General features: G+C 38.9%; 1 protein-coding gene across 2 annotated transcripts in view; it reads left to right on the top strand.

Annotated features, from left to right (window-relative positions):
- The window catches only part of LOC127423810 (copine-5-like), a 142,144-nt gene that overhangs the window by 9,430 nt on the left and 111,707 nt on the right, over nt 1-21,007 (top strand). For both annotated transcript variants that reach the window (XM_051668429.1, XM_051668428.1), the window contains exons 2-3: nt 5,915-5,955; nt 6,883-6,929. In XM_051668429.1, the coding sequence (XP_051524389.1) occupies nt 5,915-5,955; nt 6,883-6,929 (88 nt within the window). The remainder of the gene's footprint in view (nt 1-5,914; nt 5,956-6,882; nt 6,930-21,007) is intronic.

The following is a 21,007-nucleotide window of genomic DNA, read 5'->3' as shown; positions in this document are numbered from 1 at the left end:
ATAAAGCTTCCTATTCTCATATACTAGCGAGTCTGAAGCACTGATAATCAGTGGTCTGAAGCCTTCCTTATATGACATTTTCATGGGTGGGGATTATGATAAAAATGAACGTGTACACGTGCTCTATTTATGGACGTTCTGAATTCACTAACATACACACATTTTATGAACAAATCTGGAGAATATAAAGCATTCGTGAATCTGGCGTAAAGTTTTTGGGAAGGTCCATTTCACGCATAAATTACTCCCAATTTTTCCGTATATTTACGAAATTTTCAAGAATGAGGCTCAATGAAAGTGAATGAGGACTGGGATTGTCAAGCTCTAAAATGCATAAAAAAAGTGATCCATATGACTAATCCAGTATATTCCAAGTCCTCTGAAGAAATACGATAACTTTGTGTGAGGAAAAGACCAGAATTTATTCTGTTATTCACAGAAAATCTTGAAATCTCTCCTTGGTGTGTTCATGAGAGAAGTAGCAATGTCAGATTTGTGAACAAATCAGTCTTTTGAGTTTGAGCTTTTCAATGAATCGATTAATCCCATTTCACAAAACAGGTCTGAATGATTCGTTCACAAACCTGACTGATCCGGTTCTTGCAGTTATTAACAACTCACTGGAGGGGAAGATTATCACTAAATGTAAATGTAAATGTATCACTTAAAAAAAGGTATCATATGGCTTCAGAAAATTATAATACATCACACAGGTCTTACTTTTTTGGCAATCTGGAGCTTGACAGCCCCAGTCCTCATTCACTTCTGTTATATGAAAAAGCGTGAATACAAATTCACATTTTGTGTTCCACAGAAGAAAAAAGTCAATATGATTTGGAACAACATGACAGGAAAATGAGAGAATTTTTATTTTTGGGTGAACTGTTCCTTTAATACCTTATATGGCTAATTTTAAACTTTTCTCACAAACCTCTCACACTTAAGCTGCAATATTTTTGGATCCCTTTTAGGATGCAGTCATGCCCCAAAGCTTGCTCCCAATGGAGTCAATTTGAACCTGGTCTCTGTTTGAAATTGACAGATCTGTCAGAGCCTCTATGAGCTGATAAAGACAGGTCAGCCTATTCCAGCAGACTATAGCACAATGTCTTTTAAGATGACCCAAAACTTTTATTTTAACTGTATGCCAGGATCAGCTCTTGAGAAAAGGCTAATAAACCTTCATTGTGATTTGCACACTTGAAATAAATGTGGGTCTGCATAAAAAGGACTGACCCCCATTTACAGTATAATTTATAGTGTTATCAAATACTATCAAATTACAGTTCCTGGATGGTGTGTATAGTTATTTAGGTGAATCAGTCAGGAAATAATGTTTAAAGCTGCCCCTCTTTAACACTGAAAACCCCAAAATTTATTCATCAGAGCCTTTCCCAATTTCCTCTTAATAATTCATAACAGGGCCTGGGTAGCTCAGCGAGTAAAGATGCTGACTACCACCCCTGGAGTAGCGAGTTCGAATCCAAGGCGTGCTGAGTGACTCCAGCCAGGACTCCTAAGCAACCAAATTGGCCCGGTTGCTAGGGAGGGCAGAGTCACATGGAGTAACCTCCTCATAGTCCCTATAATGTGGTTCTTTCTCGGTGGGGCGCATGGTGAGTTGTGCCTGGATGCCACAGAGAATAGCGTGAAGCCTCCACACGCGCTACAGTTGTGCTCAAAAGTTTGCATACCCTTGGGGAATTGGTAATATATGTACCATTTTTAAAGAAAACATGAGTGAGCAGGCAAAACACATTTTTTTTTTTTAATTTCTTATGGGATTCATATTAAACAGTAGGTTATAACAGAATGGCACAATCATAAAACAAAACATGGCAACAAAGAAAAAAATGAACTGACCCCTGTTCAAAAGTCTGCATACCCTTAGTTCTTAATACTGTGTATTGCCCCCTTTGGCATCAATGACAGTGTGCAGTCTTTTGTAATAGTTGTCTATGAGGCCAAATTCTTGCAGGTGGTATAGCTGCCCATTCGTCTTGGCAAAAAGCCTCCAGGTCATGCAATGTCTTTGGTTGTCTTGCATGAACCGCACATTTGAGATCTCCCCAGAGTGGCTCGATGATATTAAGGTCAGGAGACTGTGATGGCCACTCCAGAACCTTCAGCTTTTTCTGCTGTAACCACTGGAGGGTCAACTTGGCCTTGTGCTTAGGGTCATTGTCGTGCTGGAAAGTCCAAGAGTGTCCCATACACAGCTTTCGTGCAGAAGAATGCAAATTGTCTGCCAGTATTTTCTGATAACATGCTGCATTCACCTTGCCATCAATTTTCACAAGATTTCCCATGCCTTTAGAGCTCACACCCCCAAAACACCAGTGAGCCACCACCATGCTTCACAGTGGGGATGGTATTCTTTTCACTATAGGCCTTGTTGACCCCTCTCCAAACATAGCGCTTATGGTTGTGACCATAAAGCTCTATTTTGGTCTTGTCACTCCAAATTACAGTGTGCCAGAAGCTGTGAGGCGTGTCAAGGTATTGTCGGGCATATTGTAACCGGGCTTTTTTGTGGCATTGCCGCAGTAAAGGCTTCTTTCTGGCAACTCGACCATGCAGCTCATTTTTGTTCAAGTATCGTCGTATTGTGCTCCTTTTTCCAGAGCAGCCTGTATTTCTCCTGAGGTTACCTGTGGGTTTTTCTTTATATCTCGAACAATTCTTCTGGCAGTTGTACCTGAAATCTTTCTTGGTCTAACTGACCTTGGCTTGGTATCAAGAGATCCCTGAATTTTCCACTTCTTAATAAGTGATTGAACTGGCATTGAGTACTGACTGGCATTTTCAAGGCTTTGGATATCTTTTTATACACTTTTCCATCTTTATAAAGTTCCATTACGTTGTTATGCAGGTCTTTTGACAGTGCTTTTCTGCTCCCCATGGCTCAGTATCTAGCCTGCTCAGTGCATCCACTGGTAGTGTATGTGATAATAAATGGCTTCATATGATCACTATCCTTAAATAAAAGACAGTTTTTTTTTGCATGATCAGTCATATTTTCAAAATCAATGCCAAAATTTCACAATTTCTGCCAGGGTATGGAAACTTTTGAGCACAACTGTATGTCTCCGCAGTAACGCGCTCAACAAGCCATGTGATAAGATGCATGGGTTGGCGTTCTCAGACGCGGAGGCAACTGAGATTCGTCCTCCGCCACCCGTATTGATGCGAGTCACTATGCATTGGGAATTGGGCATTCCAAATTGGGGAGAAAAAGGGGAGAAAAATAAAAAATAAAAAATAAAAAATAAAAAATAAAAAATAAAATAAAAAATAAAATAAAATTATAATTCATAACAGATGGAATCCATGAAAACCCACTCATTCAGAAGGGAAAACACTCAACCTGAAGGTTTATGCAAAAGATGAGTGTTCAGTGGTTAGGACGGAATTCAGAATGAAAACAAAAAAACTGATTCACAGAGTGCTAGAGAAATAAAAAAATATATCTGTGTGGCTGAATCAAAGAAAATAGTTGATTTTCTGTTAAATGGCTGTTGATTCTGTTCCTAAATGAACTCGTTTCTTGTTGAGTTCTCAGGGCTCAATCTAACACTGGTAAAGGGTTAAGAAAGAGTCTATTTTATAATGTCTTCAATTCCATGAATGTTTAATAGGGCAGTGTTTTTCTTCTGTCAGTGTCTGTTAGAGGTTAAATACGACAACACGCATTAAAATGTGTAGCTGCTGACAATCACCAGTATTAGAGAACACTGTTTCTGAATATTCAAGCAGCCATTATAAAATCCAGAACCACACATAAAATTTAATTAAAAACGTGTTCCTCTGGCACTTATATTGTGACAGAAATTAGATATTTTTCAAGCTTGTCGAATCAAACCAAATGGATTTTCATTGTTTTCATATAGCCCTTCTCAATTTCATAGGTGTGTATAATCATTACCAGTGATCGTTTAATGATGCGGACTGTCAGATAGTCTATTGAATGTGCATGCCAGCATGACTCTCAGATGTAATCAGTGCTGATGACTCTGCTGAAAGATTCAGTCCATGAGAATGAAATTAGATGCCAAGAGCTCACTGAATGGGATGCAATACAGTTTCACTGTGCCAAAGATCCCAGTTTTTGAGCAGATTTTTGCATGATTTGCATGAAACATGTTATTCTCCTGATGAAAAGATTACGTTTTTTCTGTTCTGAACTACCTCTTGATATTTATTCAATTAGAAAACAGTTTAATTTATTACCCAGGGATAGTGTCCAATGGGCAGCTGTTGGTTAAATTACAGTGGCACAGCAGGAATCTGACTTCAAGCACCCCTCTGATAACTGGCCCTTCCTCTCCTGGTTGGTGGTATACCTTTCATTTTAGCTGACTTTCTAACTAAGGTGCATTGATCAAGGGCACAGTGGTGATCTCACTAACTTTCCTGTTAATGGGACCCCTACCTTGAGATTTAGGTTGTAACTTTTATATTACAGCATTAGAAAAGTCCAATCTTGACCATAAAGCTACAGTTGAGGTCCAAATCAATAACTCTTACAGCTTTAGATATGTTGTCGCTTTAATCACTTTTGATGTATTCCTCATTTGTAAGTCACTTTGGATAAACACATCTGCTAAATAAATGAATGTAAATGTTGTGTTTGGCTCTGGCCACCTTTTTATAAACCTGATTCAGGTTCTTGTGTACTGTTATGGATTTGACATGACCATTCCAGCAACTTTAAGTTATCTTTATGTTGATTTGTTGGGTGTATTTATGTAGAGGCCTATTGAAATAATTATTTTATGTCTATTATTTTTCTTTTTTGTGTTTTCTGTGCATAATACTTGACTAATATCTCACCAGAATATGAGAAAAATATGTATTAAAAAAACCAAAAACATCTCTAGTTTTACATTTGAGTAACGTCATTGCCAAGTTAATCACATCCATGATCCATGTTAGAACGGCCTGAGACTTCAGCGAGACAGGAATGTTGTCACCGAGCTCTGCTTAAAAGTGTTAAAATGTAACAATTTAAGTCAAGTCTTCAGTCAAAACTTATGGATTAAGTGTTTTAATGCTGGTTTGTGTTCATGTATGTGATTTATTGCCATTAGATTTAAGTCTATATGAAGTTTTGTGTTAATGAGCTGTTGAATGAGTTTGTTTTATGTTGCCTCCAGCGTGCCATTTTAAACGTGGGTTTGCGTTATTTAAATGATTTTACAAACTTGAATAAATGGTGGATCATGTTCCAGAAAATGTCATGGAGTTGATTTAGCACAAGTATGTGTGTCTTTAATTCCTGTCCTGTTCTTTAATAAACTGCAGACGTGGTCCATTAAAGACTGTGTCAGTGACTTCTTTGTGGTGTCGAGAAGAAACATATGCTACACTTGTACATAAGACACCTGATTAACAATCTCCCTGGCACAACAATATAAGAGATATATGATACACAACAGTTGCTTTCAATTTTAACATGTTAAAAAATATAGTTGAAGTGATTCTTGTATTCTGTGTTAGCGTTTGGCTGATGTTTATGTAGCCAAATGCCTCCCCTTATGCTTTAAAATGGACCATTGAATTTTTGGAATAATTGGAGAAAACATGTGCAAGTGTGTGTACAAAAAGAGAATTGCAACCTTTGTTTCACATATGGGAATGAAACACTAGGCAGTGCAACTTCAATGTTCAAAACAGAAAAAAATAAAATAAAATAAAACACAAAATCTCATTGTCATGTCAAGAGATTGTTTGTTGGTACCAAGGGAACTACAGCGATGGATGTTGAAATTACATGTAACTGAGAACTCTATCAAGTTTATTTGTGTGAGGCATCTGTATTCATATTAAGCCTGAATTGTTTGACCAAAGTTACCTGTATAATCAGGAATACACTGACATCTTGTATGAACATCTTTTTCTCCTGTTTCCCCAGAAACCTGCTAGATCGAGACACATTCTCCAAGTCAGATCCTTGTAAGTACCACCATGCTCTTTTTATATGAAATAAACACTTTCTATACCTTGATCATATATACAATGTATTGTGGGCTATTTAAAGCACAAAGTATATTTGGATGAGCACTGTTTTGAAAGCGTCAAAGAGCCACCGTGTTGCACTTTTTAGGTGGAATCAAGCCACAAATGACTTATATAAGTAAACTCTGCATATTAAGCTGGGATCGAAGGAATTTTAACAGCAAAAATTACACACATGAGCTTTAAATATACTGTGCATGCAGAACATCACACACACATATAACAACTCAGTCCCCAGGCTCTGTACCTCACTGACACATCATTCTCAGCATCGGTCTCTTCCCACATGCTTCTGTGACTTTCTCCTGTTCTCTGCACTTTGCCTGCAATTTGTCTACTCAACAGTTTCTTCAAGTTCCCTCAAACACGTGCATAGCATTTGCATCATAATGTGACAGCTTTTCTTCACTATCAACAAAAACACAAAAGTGCTTTATCTATTCAGAGCATGAACTCTCATGGCCCCCTGAATACAAATGCTTCATAAGCCACGTGCCCATCTGTGATGAGGGTCTCCTTAGACCAGTGTACAGTTAATCTCTCACTTAAGACAAACAGATTATGAAATACAGAATGTGTGGCACGGAGAGTCTTGTCACTATTGTATCTCTGATTCTTGCTAGAAGACAATTTCATAGCTCAGAGGTTGATTAAGCCACCACAGACCCTGAGGAGGACACATTCCCCCCAATGTTTGGAACAGTGGTCGATCAATATGGGGTTTTCAATCACAGATTCTAAAACTTTAGCATTTGGTTCCCCCTATCTTGAATTTTGGTTACATCCTTGGGTTCTACCCACCTGATCATAAAAGCTCTTTTTTTTATGGTAAAGATGCTGATTTTTTCTTTCTTCTCTTCTCAGTGTGTATTCTTTACACTCAAGGAGTGGAGTCTAAGCAGTGGCGTGAGGTAAGTGTCCATGTTCGAGAAACAACCCTACAATCAGCTCTGACAGAGATGCCCTCATTTCCCCTAATCAGCTCTACATATCCTCTCGCTCTCTCTACGGTCCACCCCCTTTACTCTTTCCATAGCTCTCTGGTTCCCATCACTGCCCATTGATTTTCCTGTTGAATATTCATGAGTCTGTCCCCTTGGCCCTGAGTGATTGGCTGTTAAGATGATTGACACTTTCTGTTACCGATTAGCTTTAAAGCTCAGAAGTCACCAGCAAATGCATTTGTAATGCTTCCCAGCTCAGGGGTCCAGATGTTTCACACTTAAATTGTGTTTTGGCAGGTCATAGCAATCAGCTGAATATCTGACTTCCTCTGGCTTTTAAATCCATCGATGAGCTAGCAAAGAAAGACCTTGAATATAAAAAAAGATTCACATGGAACAGAACACATTACAACAGTAATCACAAGTATACAGGCGAGACACATGACCATTTACATAAGTGATCTCTTTTGACCACTTCTGATTTTGAGGATCTCTTGATTTCATGACAACATCAATCACTACATCAGTGCATCACTGCATGATAAAGTACCAAAAAGGAAAGTTTAAAAAAAAAAAAAAAAAGGTAAAAAATAAAGTACAAGAAAAAAGAAAACAGTGCAATGTTTCTCCCAATTATACTTTAATTTAACTGAAGCACAAATGCGACATTTTGAGCAGAATTCTCTGATATTTCAGTGAATTATCTGTATTAAAGGAATATTCCAAGTTTAATACAAGTTCAACTCAATCAACAGCATTTTTTGGCATAATGTTAATTACCATAAAAATGTATTGACTTAGCCCTCCTTTTCTTTTCAAAAAGGAAAAATCTTGGTTCCAGTGAGGCATTTACAGTTGAAGTAAATGGAACCAGTTCGTAACCATTAAAATAATCCAGGGCAAATTCACAGTTTCAACGCTATTATTTTAGCACAAAAACCTGTGTCTAATTCACTAACCACCCACATTGTAGTTTAAGCAGGCGAAATCAGCGCTGAAATTGTGCTGCGTCTTGTGTATTTAAATTAATAATTGCCATTCCTTTCTGCACAAACAAGTCTCCTTTCTATGTAAATAAAGCTTATTATTTATTGCGCTTCATTCACAAAAATTGTCCATCGCTTTATAACTGCCAAAACAAAGCAGATAGTAAAATTAATTTGATTTAAAAGAGTTGCAAAAAACCACCGCTTTTACTAAGCGCAATTCATTCTTAGTGACTTACTCCGTCACTGTTTCAAAAGTATAGCCACAAGACATAAGCAATATGCTTGTTAACATCATTTTTGTGTGATCAAAGTTATATTAAATTTTACAACTTTGTTGCCATGACAACGTAACACTGTTAACACTAAAACGACCATAAAAACAAAGATTTTAACAACTTTACAGCTCATATAATTAGGGTTGCATGGTATACTGGTACTTTCAGTAGTTCGTGAGTTAATGTAATCCTGTAGTAAGGATAGATTAAACGGGTTTGGCTTGCTGTCCCTGGAGGAGGGCTCGAGGCTCGAGATTTAACCTGAGCTCAAATACCCCCAAAAAGAGGCCAAGAGAGGGCAGTGAGTCGCAAGTGTCGGAGCTTCATGAAACGTGAAAAGCAATGTGTTTGTGTAGAAATGTAAAGAGGATGAATGACAGTCCCTACGAGGCCTTTGGGCTGCTGCAGTTGCAGCGCGGATACGGAAGGAATGGCTTGAGTATAGTTTTTCTGAGATGCCGGATACCCTGTGTTGGAGATAGTGTGCTAGCAATTGGAAGAGCTGGATGGGAGTTGGCAGATTGAAAATGAAAAGGAATGCCCTCTTTTAGTCTGATCTCTTTTACTTAGTTTGATAAAGTATCTGATTGAATCATTGTCTATGATGTGGAGGTTCGAAATGGTAGGATGGATTCTTGGGTAGAATTTGCAGTGGTAGTGAGTTCTGAACAGCGAAAGAAGCCGAAGAAGGCGAGGATGAAACTGCCGTGTAGTGTTTTTTTTAGGTGTTTGGAGAAATGTAACCCTTGCGGAGAGTATTTTAGGCATCGGGTTAGCAGATCGGTGGTGAGGGGTAGCCTACTATCATTTGAGAGGGTGATTTATAGGAATTTCAGTTATAAACAGGGAGGAACTGGGGCTGGTGTCGGGTTCGCTTCTGGGGCCAAGCCTCTGAATCTCTGCTAGAATTTGAGGGCGGAGGTGATTGGAGACTGGCGGAGGTTTTGTGACTTCGGCATCTGAGGGAATAGCAAGAAGTATAGCTGTTTGAAGTGTGAATGTGGGAATGCGAGCTGGAGGTTGGAGGTTAGCTGAAAAAGGATTCGGGACAAGGCTCGCTTGCTGAGGCAGCCTCACGCAAGGAACGGTTCTGGGGTAGGGGAGATTAGGATGATAGAAAGGAGGAGGGGAAAGTGAGGAGGGGAATGGGTCTGGGGCGGGGTTCTCCAGCGATGGCAGCCTCATGTGGGAATCCGCTCTGGTGGCCCATAGATAAGAAAGGGTAGAGGGATGGATGTTGGCAGAAAGAATAGGTTGAGTGGAAAAAACAGAGGCGTCTGGAACATGTGAGAGGCAATGTCAGGATACGTGCTTCCATGTGCATTTGCGATATGAACGGGCTGAATCTTCAGGTGTGGGACCGCACGGCGTTCATTGGGAGAGCATACGATTCATGTGAGAATATTTTATGCTGTATTTTAGTGAGCTCGTTCGGAGTTGCGAGCAGCTGAATCCGCAGGAGTGGGCCTGCATGGCATACAACGGTAGGACACTTGATTCTTGTGGAAGTGATATATGATGCATTTAAAGAAAGTCCCTATGCGAAACGAACGGGCTGAGTCCTCGAGCATGGGATAACACGGCGTGAGTGGGAAGAGCCCGTGTTTTCCTGTGAAAAGTTCACGCTGCATATAAGAAAGATCTCACTCTGCGATACGAATGGGTTGAGTTGTCAAGTGCAACGTTTGACGTGAGGGCATATAATATGTGATGTTTGAATTAAATTGATTGATGCAGAGATGCCGGCTTATGGCAGACTGTTTAGGGAAGACCTAAAGTGGTCCGATTGTTGCCACTGTTATCATTAGGTGGGTGACGGTTCGTTTAGTATAAGTGAGATAATAAGAGTTACGGAGCCTTGGAAGCTGAGACGCATGGCCTGAAAGACGTGCTGCGGTTGTGGGACGTGAACGATGCATTGAGCTGTTTTCAGTGTAGTGGGAGTTTGTCGCATTGCCCAAAAGACATCATAGTTGCGATGCTTGGAGGGTGCGCTGCGCTGTTTTGCTGTGTAGTGGGAGTGTGTTGAATGGCCTGAAAGATGCCACAGTTGCGGCACTTGGACAGCGCACTGCGCTGTTTGCAGTGTAGTGGGAGTTTGTCGCATGGCCCGAAAGATGCCACAGTGGTGGCACTTGGCCGCCACGCTGCGCTGTTTTGCCATGTAGTGGGAGTTTATCGAATGGCCCGAAAGATGCCCCAGTTCTGTCCTTGGACAGCGCTTGGACGGTGCGCTGTGCTGTTTTGCCGTGTAGTGGAAGTTTGTCGAATGGCCCGAAAAATGCTGGATTGATTTTACCTGCGTGAAGCATTTGTCCTGGGCAGGAGGAAAGTCATGTTATAGGGATAAATAGAAGTTTATAGAAGTAGTTGCTTCATGTTATCGGGCTGCGCGGTGAGGCGAGCTCTGATGCTGTGAGGAGGTGAGACACGTTCGCGGAATGATTATGAATGAGTTGGATGCAGCGCGCGATCCACCTCTTGTGGAGCTTGGTGCTGCAAGGAGATGAAACGTATGTCAGAACGGGTGCTACCGTGGCAGCGAGCTCGTGCTAAAATGTCTGCGTTGATTAGAGAAGATGTTGTAATTTAGAACAGCAGTTGTTTGGAAAGAGTTTGTTTGTTGCATGATTGCCCCTGAGTTCCGAATTGAATAAATCACACTACAAAGGGTGCTTTGAAGGGAGAAACAATCATAATAGTCATGTTGGAAGGTGACATTGAACGGAATCGCTGAATGGATCATGCCCTAAACGAGCTGCGCGTCAAGACAATGAGGCTGACAGGAATCACCTGTGCGGGGGAACCATGTTGAAACACGGGGAGCATTGGAAATATATAGTTAATTTTGTTTCCATCACGTATGAATAAAGCTGTAGTAGAGCTTGGGTAGCATGAAGCCGGATCAGCACCCATTCGCAGAGGAAGGCTCACATGATTGACCGCTCAGGGAAGAAAGTTTTTAGATAAGAACGTATGAACAGTCGAAGGGGGCTGTTTCACATGTAAACAGTGCCGAAGCAGCCAGTTGCTGAAGCAGCTTCGTGCAATGATCTGCTTCGGTGAATGGAGATTAGGAAGAAAACAGTGTAAAAGTAGCACTTAAATGGTAGCAGTCGATGCTGTAAAACAAATGAGATGCTGCGGCAGCTTCTGTTGAAAATGAGATGATTTAGATGGAAGAGCTGTTCTGATGAAGGTGAATGCTTTGCAGCGGAGTTGCAATCCGATGATCCGAGCCACTTGCACGGGTCTGTTCGTGGGCAACGGGCGGGGCTGAGTGCCGGAAGAATTGTCGCCACCATGGAGGTAAGCAGCTGTTTATATACTGTATGCTTACTCTGGTGATGAAATTGGTCGGATTAAATTAACAAGCTCCTCCTGAACTTTGTAATGAAACTCCACAACGAAATATTGTGATACCAAAAAAAATATATAAATGGTACGATATCATCGTTTTGCTAATTTCGGTACCATTTTACAATATGATGTCATTAGCAAAATCTTATAAGATGTGAAAGTTTTGAGATGAAAAAAAAAATCTCAATATGGCCAAGTGTGATCATTAAACAGCAGAATGGTGTCATTTAAATAAATAATATACAGTCCCATTTATGCGTGCTATAGAATGAACGAGTGGTGCCACTCTGCCCTATATACTTCACACACACACACACACACACACACATGTTGGTGTGGCTATCCTTATGAGGACTCTCCATACACATGATGATTTTTATACTGTCCGAACTATAGATTCTGTCCCCTAACCCTAAACCTACCCCTAAACATAACCCTCACAAAAAACGTTCTGCATTTTTAAATTTTCAAAAAAACATTGTTTAGGCGATTTGAATTATGGGGACACTAGAAATGTCCTCATTAACCACATTTATAGCATAATACCCTTGTAATTACCAGTTTGTAACCTAAAAAAAAAGTCCTCGTAAACCACCCAAACCCAACCACACACACACACACACACACACACACACACACCTGTTCTGGTTGCTGCCGGCACGCTGCACGAGTCTGTGTTTGTAGCTTGCTAGCCTGCTTAGCATTGCTTATTCTTATACGTTCATTGTTTTATCCTTTGCTATTTTACCACGTGCTTCGTTTTTTTCTCACTTTTCTACTGTCTCAACTGCGTGTATTTTACCGCGCGCCCGTTTCTCTTTTTTTTCTTTTCTTTTTTCCCACTTGTCTACATCTTGCGTCTCGACTGCATGCATTTGTTTTCTACTCTGTGCTTTACACAGATTATTGCATCAGTCTTAAACAACTGCTGATCAGGAACCACATCGAACCACATCGATCTCAAACCCCTGCCGCTCAAGAACAACCACAACAACAACAATTGCGGTAAGTCATGGCATCCGCTCATGTTATTTCTTCCTGCATTGGATGCCACATGCTTACTATAGCTACTTCCGTCAGCAGTGAGGGATTTACATGTGATAAATGTTAGGAATTAGTCAGGCTGAAGGAGAAGGTTAATGAGTGTGATAAGGATAAGTTCGTGGGCAATGGAGGATTCAGGAGACAGCGAACAGTTGAGAGTTTATTCACCCACACTTTAGCTTCACACACACACACAAAGCAAAATGGCTTTTAGTGGCCAACTCAAAATAGCTCTCTCTAGACGACAGTCTCTGTTGCGGGTCTTTCCTCCGCCACTGCTCTGGGCCACTCTCTCTTTCTCCTCTGCCGCTCTGGTGAGCCTTATCAAGACTCCCTCTGCCATCACTATAATGAGAGACAGGTGTTAGAGTAATTACAGCCCAGGTGACGAACCTTACCGATTTCCATCTCCCACAGACAGACACATGACCACGCCCCCATGCCACAATGAGTTAGAGACACACATCAAAATGCTAGTGGAGGTCAGTGAGAAAGAGAAGCCAGTAGATACTGTTTTGGATGCAGGTAGAACAGCGGCATACTCGCTCAGCAAATCGACACCACTCTACCATTCCTGTTAGGGTTTCCAATCAATTCTCCTCACTCAGTGATGCACCCACTGAGAATCATGTTGAAAGAGCCTTAGTAATAGGTGATTCTATTGTAAGGAACGTAGAAATAGAGACTCCAGCCACTATTGTTAAATGCATTTCGGGGGCTCGGGCATCTGACATCAGATCAAATTTACAAGTGCTGACTAATGCTAAATGTAGTTTTTCTAAAATTGTTATTCATGTTGGCACTAACGATGTCTGGATTTGCCAGTTGGAGATCACTAAAAATAATGAGAGATGGACTCCATCCCTCCAGAGAAGGTGCCGCTCTCCTCTCTAGTAATTTGGTTCATAGTCTAAATAGTGATAGTATTTGACTAATTGGGGCCCAGGTCAGGAAGCAAACAAACTGTTTAATCTGAACATCTACTAACTGCCTTGAGACGTCACACAGGTCACATGAACTACAACACATAGTGATTGTATCACCTAGATATCATATAGAGACTGTGTCTGTTCCCTGAACTACCAAACACAAACCCCTCACTAAATAATAATAAAAAAAAAAACTGATTAAGATCAAACTTAAAAAAAAAAATTAAAAAAAAAATTAAAGAATTAAAGCACTAATTGTAAATGAAATTATTACAGATCATAGTTTGGATGCGCTCTGTTTGACTGAAACCTGGCTTAAACCGGATGAATATATTAGTTTAAATGAATATGCTCCTCCAGGTTATTGTTATAAACATGAGCCTCTTCTGAAGAGTTGAGGAGGAGGTTTTGCTACACATAAATAAAGAAAATGACTAATTGGGATTAGCATTTATAGATATTCTCAACTCTCTTGCAGTCAGACAAAATGTGACAGGACCAACTCATTGCCATAATCATTCACTAGATTTAATTCTGTCATATGGAGTTGATGTTGATACTATAGAAATTCTACCGCAGAGCAATAGAATCTTACATCATTATCTCGTCTCTTGTTTGCTGCGATCAGCTAGCAAACAATCTACACCATGCTATCGTTCAGGTAGAACTTTTCTTTTGAACACTAAAGACAGCTTCACTAATAATCTTCCAGAATTGTATCACATACTCAGTAAGCCAAAAAGTCTAGAAGAGCTTGATGTAATAACAGAAAATATAAATACAGTTTTCTCTAGCACTCTTGAAAATGTCGCCCCCCCTTCGATTAAAAAATCACCACACCATCGTACATTGATCACACTCATGCTCTCAAGAGAGCAGCTCGGAAAATGGAGCGCAAGTGGAAGAATACAAAATTAGAGGTATTTTGCGGTGCATGGAAGGATAGTGTCTGTAGCTACAGACAGGCACTAAAAGCTGCCAGGTCAGCATGTTTTAGCAAACTCATAGGAAATAACCACAACAATCCTAGGTGTTTATTCAGTACTGTGGCTAAATTGGTTAGGAATAAAGCCTCAACTGAATCAGATATTCTGTTGCAACACGATAGCAAAGACTTCATTAATTTCTTTACTGATAAAATAGAAATCATCAGAAATAAAATTGGAATTATGCAATCAACTGTCACAGCACCTCAAAAAACAGTGTTTCATAATTTCCCTCACAAGCAACTTCAATCATTCGCTGTCATAGTTCATGAAGAGCTAAAAAACGTATCAAAAAATCAAAAGCCACAACATAGATGTTAGATCCAATACCAACTAAGCTCTTAAAAGAGGTATTCCCTGTAATCTCAGAACCTCTTCTTAATATTATTAACTCCTTGCTATCCTTAGGACATGTCCCAAGAAACTTTAAAATGGCAGTTATCAAACCGCTTATTAAGAAGCCACAGCTTGATTCTGGCGAATTGGCTAATTATAGACCAATTTCAAATCTCTCATTTATGTTGAAAATACTAGAAAAGGTAGTGTCCTCACAACTATGTTCATTTCTACAGAGAAATGGTATATATGAACAATTTCAGTCAGGATTTAGGACCCATCACAGTACTGAGTCTGCACTTATCAGAGTTATAAATGACTGGCTCTTATCATCTGATCGCAGCTGCATTTCTCTTCTAGTGCTTTTAGATCTTAATGATGCCTTCGACACCATAGATCACAACATTCTCTTGAATAGGCTGGAGAATTATGTTGGCATTAGTGGACTTACATTAGCATGGTTCAGGTCCTATTTATCAGACTGCTGCCACTTTGTATGTGTAAACGAGGAATTGTCAAATCAAACACAAGTTAAGTATGGAGTGCCACAGGGATCACTTTTAGGGCCTCTGCTTTTCTCGTTATATATGCTTCACCTGGGAGATATTATCAGGAATCGTGGAATAAGTTTCCACTGTTATGCCGACGATACCCAACTTTATATATCTTTTAAACCTGAAGAAATTTCACAATTCTCAAAATTAGCAGAGTGCATCAATGAAATCAAAGATTGGATGGCTAGAAATTTCCTTCTACTCAATTCTGACAAAACAGAGGTTCTAATTATTGGACCAAAAACCTCAAAAAATAAGTCGCTAAAATATAATTTGACACTCGATGGATGTTCTGTTACGTCATCTTCTACTGCGAAGAATTTAGGTGTAAGATTTGTTACCAACCTGTCCTTTGAAAATCAAATTTCCAGTGTTCGCAGAACAGCATTCTTCCACCTCAGAAATATTGCTAAGTTAAGACACGTGCTCTATTGCTGATGCCGAAAAACTAATTCATGCGTTTATGACCTCAAGACTAGATTATAGTAATGCATTACCGGGAGGATGTACTGCAAACTTCAATTGGTTCAAACTGCAGCTGCCAGAATGCTGACTAGAACCAGTAAATATGATGATATTAGCCCAATTTTATTGTTGTTACATTAGCTACCTGTAAAATTTCATATTAATTTTAAAATCGTGTTAACTACATACAAAGCTTTGAATGGTCTAGCTCCACAGTACTTAAGTGACCTTCTACCATGCTATATTCCATCATGTTAATTATGATCACAAAATTCTGGCCTGTTAATATTTCCTAGAATATCAAAATCCACAAAAGGAGGTAGATCCTTTTCCTATTTGGCTCCAAAACTATGGAATAGTCTCCCTAATAATGTTCAGGATGCAGACACACCCACTCAGTTTAAGTCTAGACTTAAGACTCATCTATTTAGCCAGGCATACACCTAATTTATGCATCAACTCACAATTAAGCTGCTTTAGTTAGGTCTGCCAGAACCAGAAACATTTCTCAGAAACACATCTCATAATCTATAATTTTGCAATAAATTGAATGGCATCTACGCTAATATTATTCTATTTGTCTCCCTGTCTCAACCTTGGGATTCATATCCTGAGGTTACCAGAGCTGGTGACGTGAAAATATATGCTACCTATCAGGATGTGCTACCAACGCTATATTTGTATAGTTTTGGGGTTGGGGTTAGGGTTTGGGGTAGGTTTAGGGCTTAGTACAGCCTCACACCATATCACACTATCTCATAGTTATGCTGGTAGCACATCCTGATAGGTATTATCTGCCTGACAAGATGTGCTACCTAGGTTTTTAACACATTTCATGCTGTTGTAGTACATACCGACAGGTTCTCCCGTGCCTCCCGACATGTGCTACCCATGTTTTAACTTTACATATCACTGTTTTTACTGCTGGTAGCTCATCCTGAGCAGGTAGCACAGATTGTCAGAACACCGGCCAGATCCAGCTCCGTTCCTGCTTGGTGTCGGACTCCACTGCTACGTGTCGCTGAGTGATGACGACAAACTACAGCCGGTGCTAGCCAGACATCACTTAAGTCTTTTACGACGGACTTCAGAGGATGAACTGATGCCAACTCATCGGATACTTCATAGCCACTGCCTGAACCTTGGAATTCATGGACTGACCTCACCGAAATGACTTGCCAGTTGAACTGCGATGCACCTCATTGATCTCTGCCTGCATCACCTTTGTTTATTGATGGATTACACTCTTGAAATGGAACACACAGACTATCAATTAATTGCCAACAAATGCCTTCATCAGCCAACTAACAAAGGACAATGCATCAATGTGAACTTCTTCAGTTAATCCAGGATGGACTTCAAAGACATTAGTCATTAATCTAACAGTTCAAACAAAATCTTTAAACACTGGCCCTTAACACTTACTTAGTTTACAAATTTTAAACCATGACTTGAACTGCACACAAATAACTAATATTGGCTTTATATTCATGCTGTTTAGCAAGAGGGGAATTGGCCCCCAGAGTAAATCTGGTTTCTCCCAAGGTTATTTTTCTCCAATAACCAACATCTTATGTAGTTTTACGTTCCTTGCCACGGTCGTCTTCGGCTTGTTCACTGGGGTTCTAAATATAATTATTATTTAACTATTTAATTATTTATTTTTATACACAATTTACAATTGCACAATGAGAACTCTAAGACTTTAGAGATATTACAGTTTCATTTTCTGTTAAAGCATGATTTTCTGGAAAGCTGCTTTGAAACGATGTGTATTGTGAAAAGCGCTATACAAATAAAAATTACTTGACTTGACACACATACGCATGCGCGCACACACACAGACGCAACACACACTACTGGTGCTTGATTTTCATGCAGCGTGTTTAGTGTATAAAAGGTTATGAACACTCAAATCTCCTTCTCTGGTGCAGCTTGGAGATTTTAGCTTGCGAGTCGTGACGGGAGTATTATAGCATTAATGGGAAGCTTGATATAACTAACCTGTCAAAAAAAGGAAGAACTCAAACGTCTGTCAAAATAAAAGTCCAGCTAAAATGAAAGCTCTTTTTATGCCAGACAATTGAAGATAGAAAAATATAACTAGTGTATAAAAATTTAATATTCAAAAAGTAGCAATAAAACTCATAATAACAGTAGTATAATATTAAACAGTTGTATTCTGGTTATGATTATTATTATCTGTAAGCAATATCACAAAAGTGTACTGAATATCAGCATGTTGTGATTCAGCCATAGCAGCCTTGTGTCTGAGGTAATCAATTTTTTTTTCATTAATGTTTTCATCAATACTGTAAAGCTCTGTTTTGCAGAATTTTTATTTGACCAAAAATAAAATTTGCATTTTTTGTTACAAATTAATTATTATATTTTAATTTGATTAAAGCTGCATGTATTAATAATAAGATTTAATTAAAACATTTAACATGGAATCCAGAATTATTTTTTAACGGAAAACACGGAGGTTTTTATTTGTTGCTTAAGTATTGATTTAGTATTGATACCGAGGTACCAGGTACCAAAATTTTGGTATCGGAGCAACCCTACACATAATACACAAGTTTTAACAGAAGAATTACTGTAAGTGCTTTTACAAAATTATTAGCTTAATTAAAAAATTAATTTTTTTTGCCCCATTCACTTCCATTGTGTGTCTCACTGTAACCGCAATTTTTGCTTATTTAAAAAAAAGAAAAGGAGGGTCGAGTCGAAATTATTATTGTGGTTATCAGCATTTTCACAAATGCTATTGACTGAGCTTAAAGCTGCACTACGGAAGATTGTTTTGGTTAAAAATGAACAAAATGTCACTACTGATTGAGTACATAAAAAAAAAAAAAAAAAAACAGTGTTCAAAACAATGTCTTTACCTTAACTCGATTCACTACGGTAAGCCTACAAAAATTATTTGCATTTTGAGCTGTCAGGTTGGTTTTGGCATGAAATCACTGGCTTATGTCGTTCATCCATACGTTAGGTTAGGTCAGGTCTGTAAACACAGAAAAGAAGTACCGGCTGTCACACGTTCCAAAGTTCTTTACTTTCTATAATGCTTGGATATGTTGTCTGGTAGGGTTGTTGAAACATATATTGCTTGTCATGCTCATTTGAATCGAACAATAATACTCATGTTTTAACCATTCGTGATGTATCTTCATTGTCTGTTGAAGTTACTGTAACATGTTTATTAATATTCATAACTTCTGAGTATTTTATAACATTGCTGTAGTTTCCAGGTACCCTAAGAATGTGTGCTGCTGTTTTCTCATTTTAGAGATTGTCTGTTCATAAGTCTGTTTAAAAGCCACTTTAGGTACAAGTTACTACAAGGTAATTCCCCATGAAATGTATAGTCATCTCAAGATGTTTAAAATGTACTGATTTTATAGCACAGTAATGCACATATTAATTGTTTAGTGTGTAACCATCTATCTATTATAACTTTACTGCTAAAACATTAATTATTTAATTAGAACATAGTGTAGGATCTGAGTAGCCGGGCAGAAGGAAATTAAGAAGGATTAAGACAGAATTACACCAAGATGGCCTATTATTCCAGGAAATTCCTCTAAGCATTAAGAAGCTATAAATTCAGACTGGTGCCAAGGAGTCTGAGCTGACCTGCATCTGGCCAATGTAACTGTCACAAAACAAGGGAGGGTGTCCAGAAAAACCCAACCTTTACCCAAAACCCCCACAACTGGCAAGCACATTCCAGAGAAAGAACTGCAACCATGGAAACCTGGGGTTTCCAGAAATCGAAAGAAGCAGGGATGTGATTCTTCCATATTTCTTTGGGGGTTCATATGATATCGACAATATCCTCTCTGGTGCATTCTCAATAAGCATTTTTCACCCAAACAAGTGTCATTCAACCTTCCCTCAGAACTTCACTCACAAACTTCACAGCTGCTTTTGCATCACGCATACATTTTTTGAGAACATGTGGGACGGAGGCTCCTGATACTTGCCATCAGGACTTCATTCCTGACATAAAAAAGGTTTATTTTAATTCATCAAGAGTAATAAAATGGTTGGATATAAAATGAGTTTGAACTGTTGCCACTGTTGCTGACAGTTTAAAAATTACTAGCTGCAATTTCAGCATTTCTGACGTGATATTTGCAGTGAAATTTTGAAATTTATCTTCACATATAAAGTATTCATTGCCAGTATATCGAACCGTTTAGGTGTATAATCATAAAACTCTGCAGATGCAGTCCAGACATTACAAAATGTTCAGTCTAGATGGGAAATTGACTTGGGTTACGGATGTTATAAAAATGGACATAAGTTTTTGGGAGACCACTCTCTGTAAAAACTGTTAATTTAAATGCACATTCCAGAAATAATTCTAGCCACATGATGAAGAGGGTTACATTTTTATTCATTGTCATTTTCACATTAATGTGGAATAATCAGCGTGACAACTGTAAAAGCCACACTTACAGTATAAATACATGTTGAGGGAAATCTCTTTAAAATGTTTAAAACCTTGTTCACTGTCCCCCACTTTGCTTAGTACATTTTCCTGCTTTTTTGTGCTTAGGCAGTCACATACCTGCAGAAGCTCTTTTGTTTTGTTCATTCAGTCAGAACACACAAACACAAACAAAATGATATACTGAATAACCATCATGTGACAGTCAGCCGTTATACCCATCACATGCTTAAAACTCATTGTTCAAGACAGAGAGATTGAACAGACTCTCACTGGATCTGAACTTTTGGAAACTTTCTTTAGCCGGACCAAAACTAGTGCTTTTCTATCATCTCCAAAGGCACAAAACAAACTTTTCTTGGGTTTTTACAATGTATATACATATATTATGAACTATAACACTATCAAAAGACTCCATTGTATCACCATTCCACACTGGACAACGCACAGTCTATTTGTGATAGTAAAAATGAATCTTACACAAATAATTATAGCCTGATGTAATCTTTAAACTACGTGTTATGACTTGTAATCACTTTTATAACTGTTAAATTGGTGATTATGATTTTTAATCTTGTATTATCCATGTTGAAACAGTTAGTGAACTACTGTTCAGAGCAAATGTATTGTGTCTGATATGTGAAG

Source organism: Myxocyprinus asiaticus, chromosome 33 (genome assembly GCF_019703515.2).
Source record: "Myxocyprinus asiaticus isolate MX2 ecotype Aquarium Trade chromosome 33, UBuf_Myxa_2, whole genome shotgun sequence".
Taxonomy (NCBI): Eukaryota; Metazoa; Chordata; class Actinopteri; order Cypriniformes; family Catostomidae; genus Myxocyprinus; species Myxocyprinus asiaticus.
The sequence above is the reverse complement of the archived record's forward strand: the minus strand, read 5'-3'. Positions and strand labels throughout refer to the sequence as shown.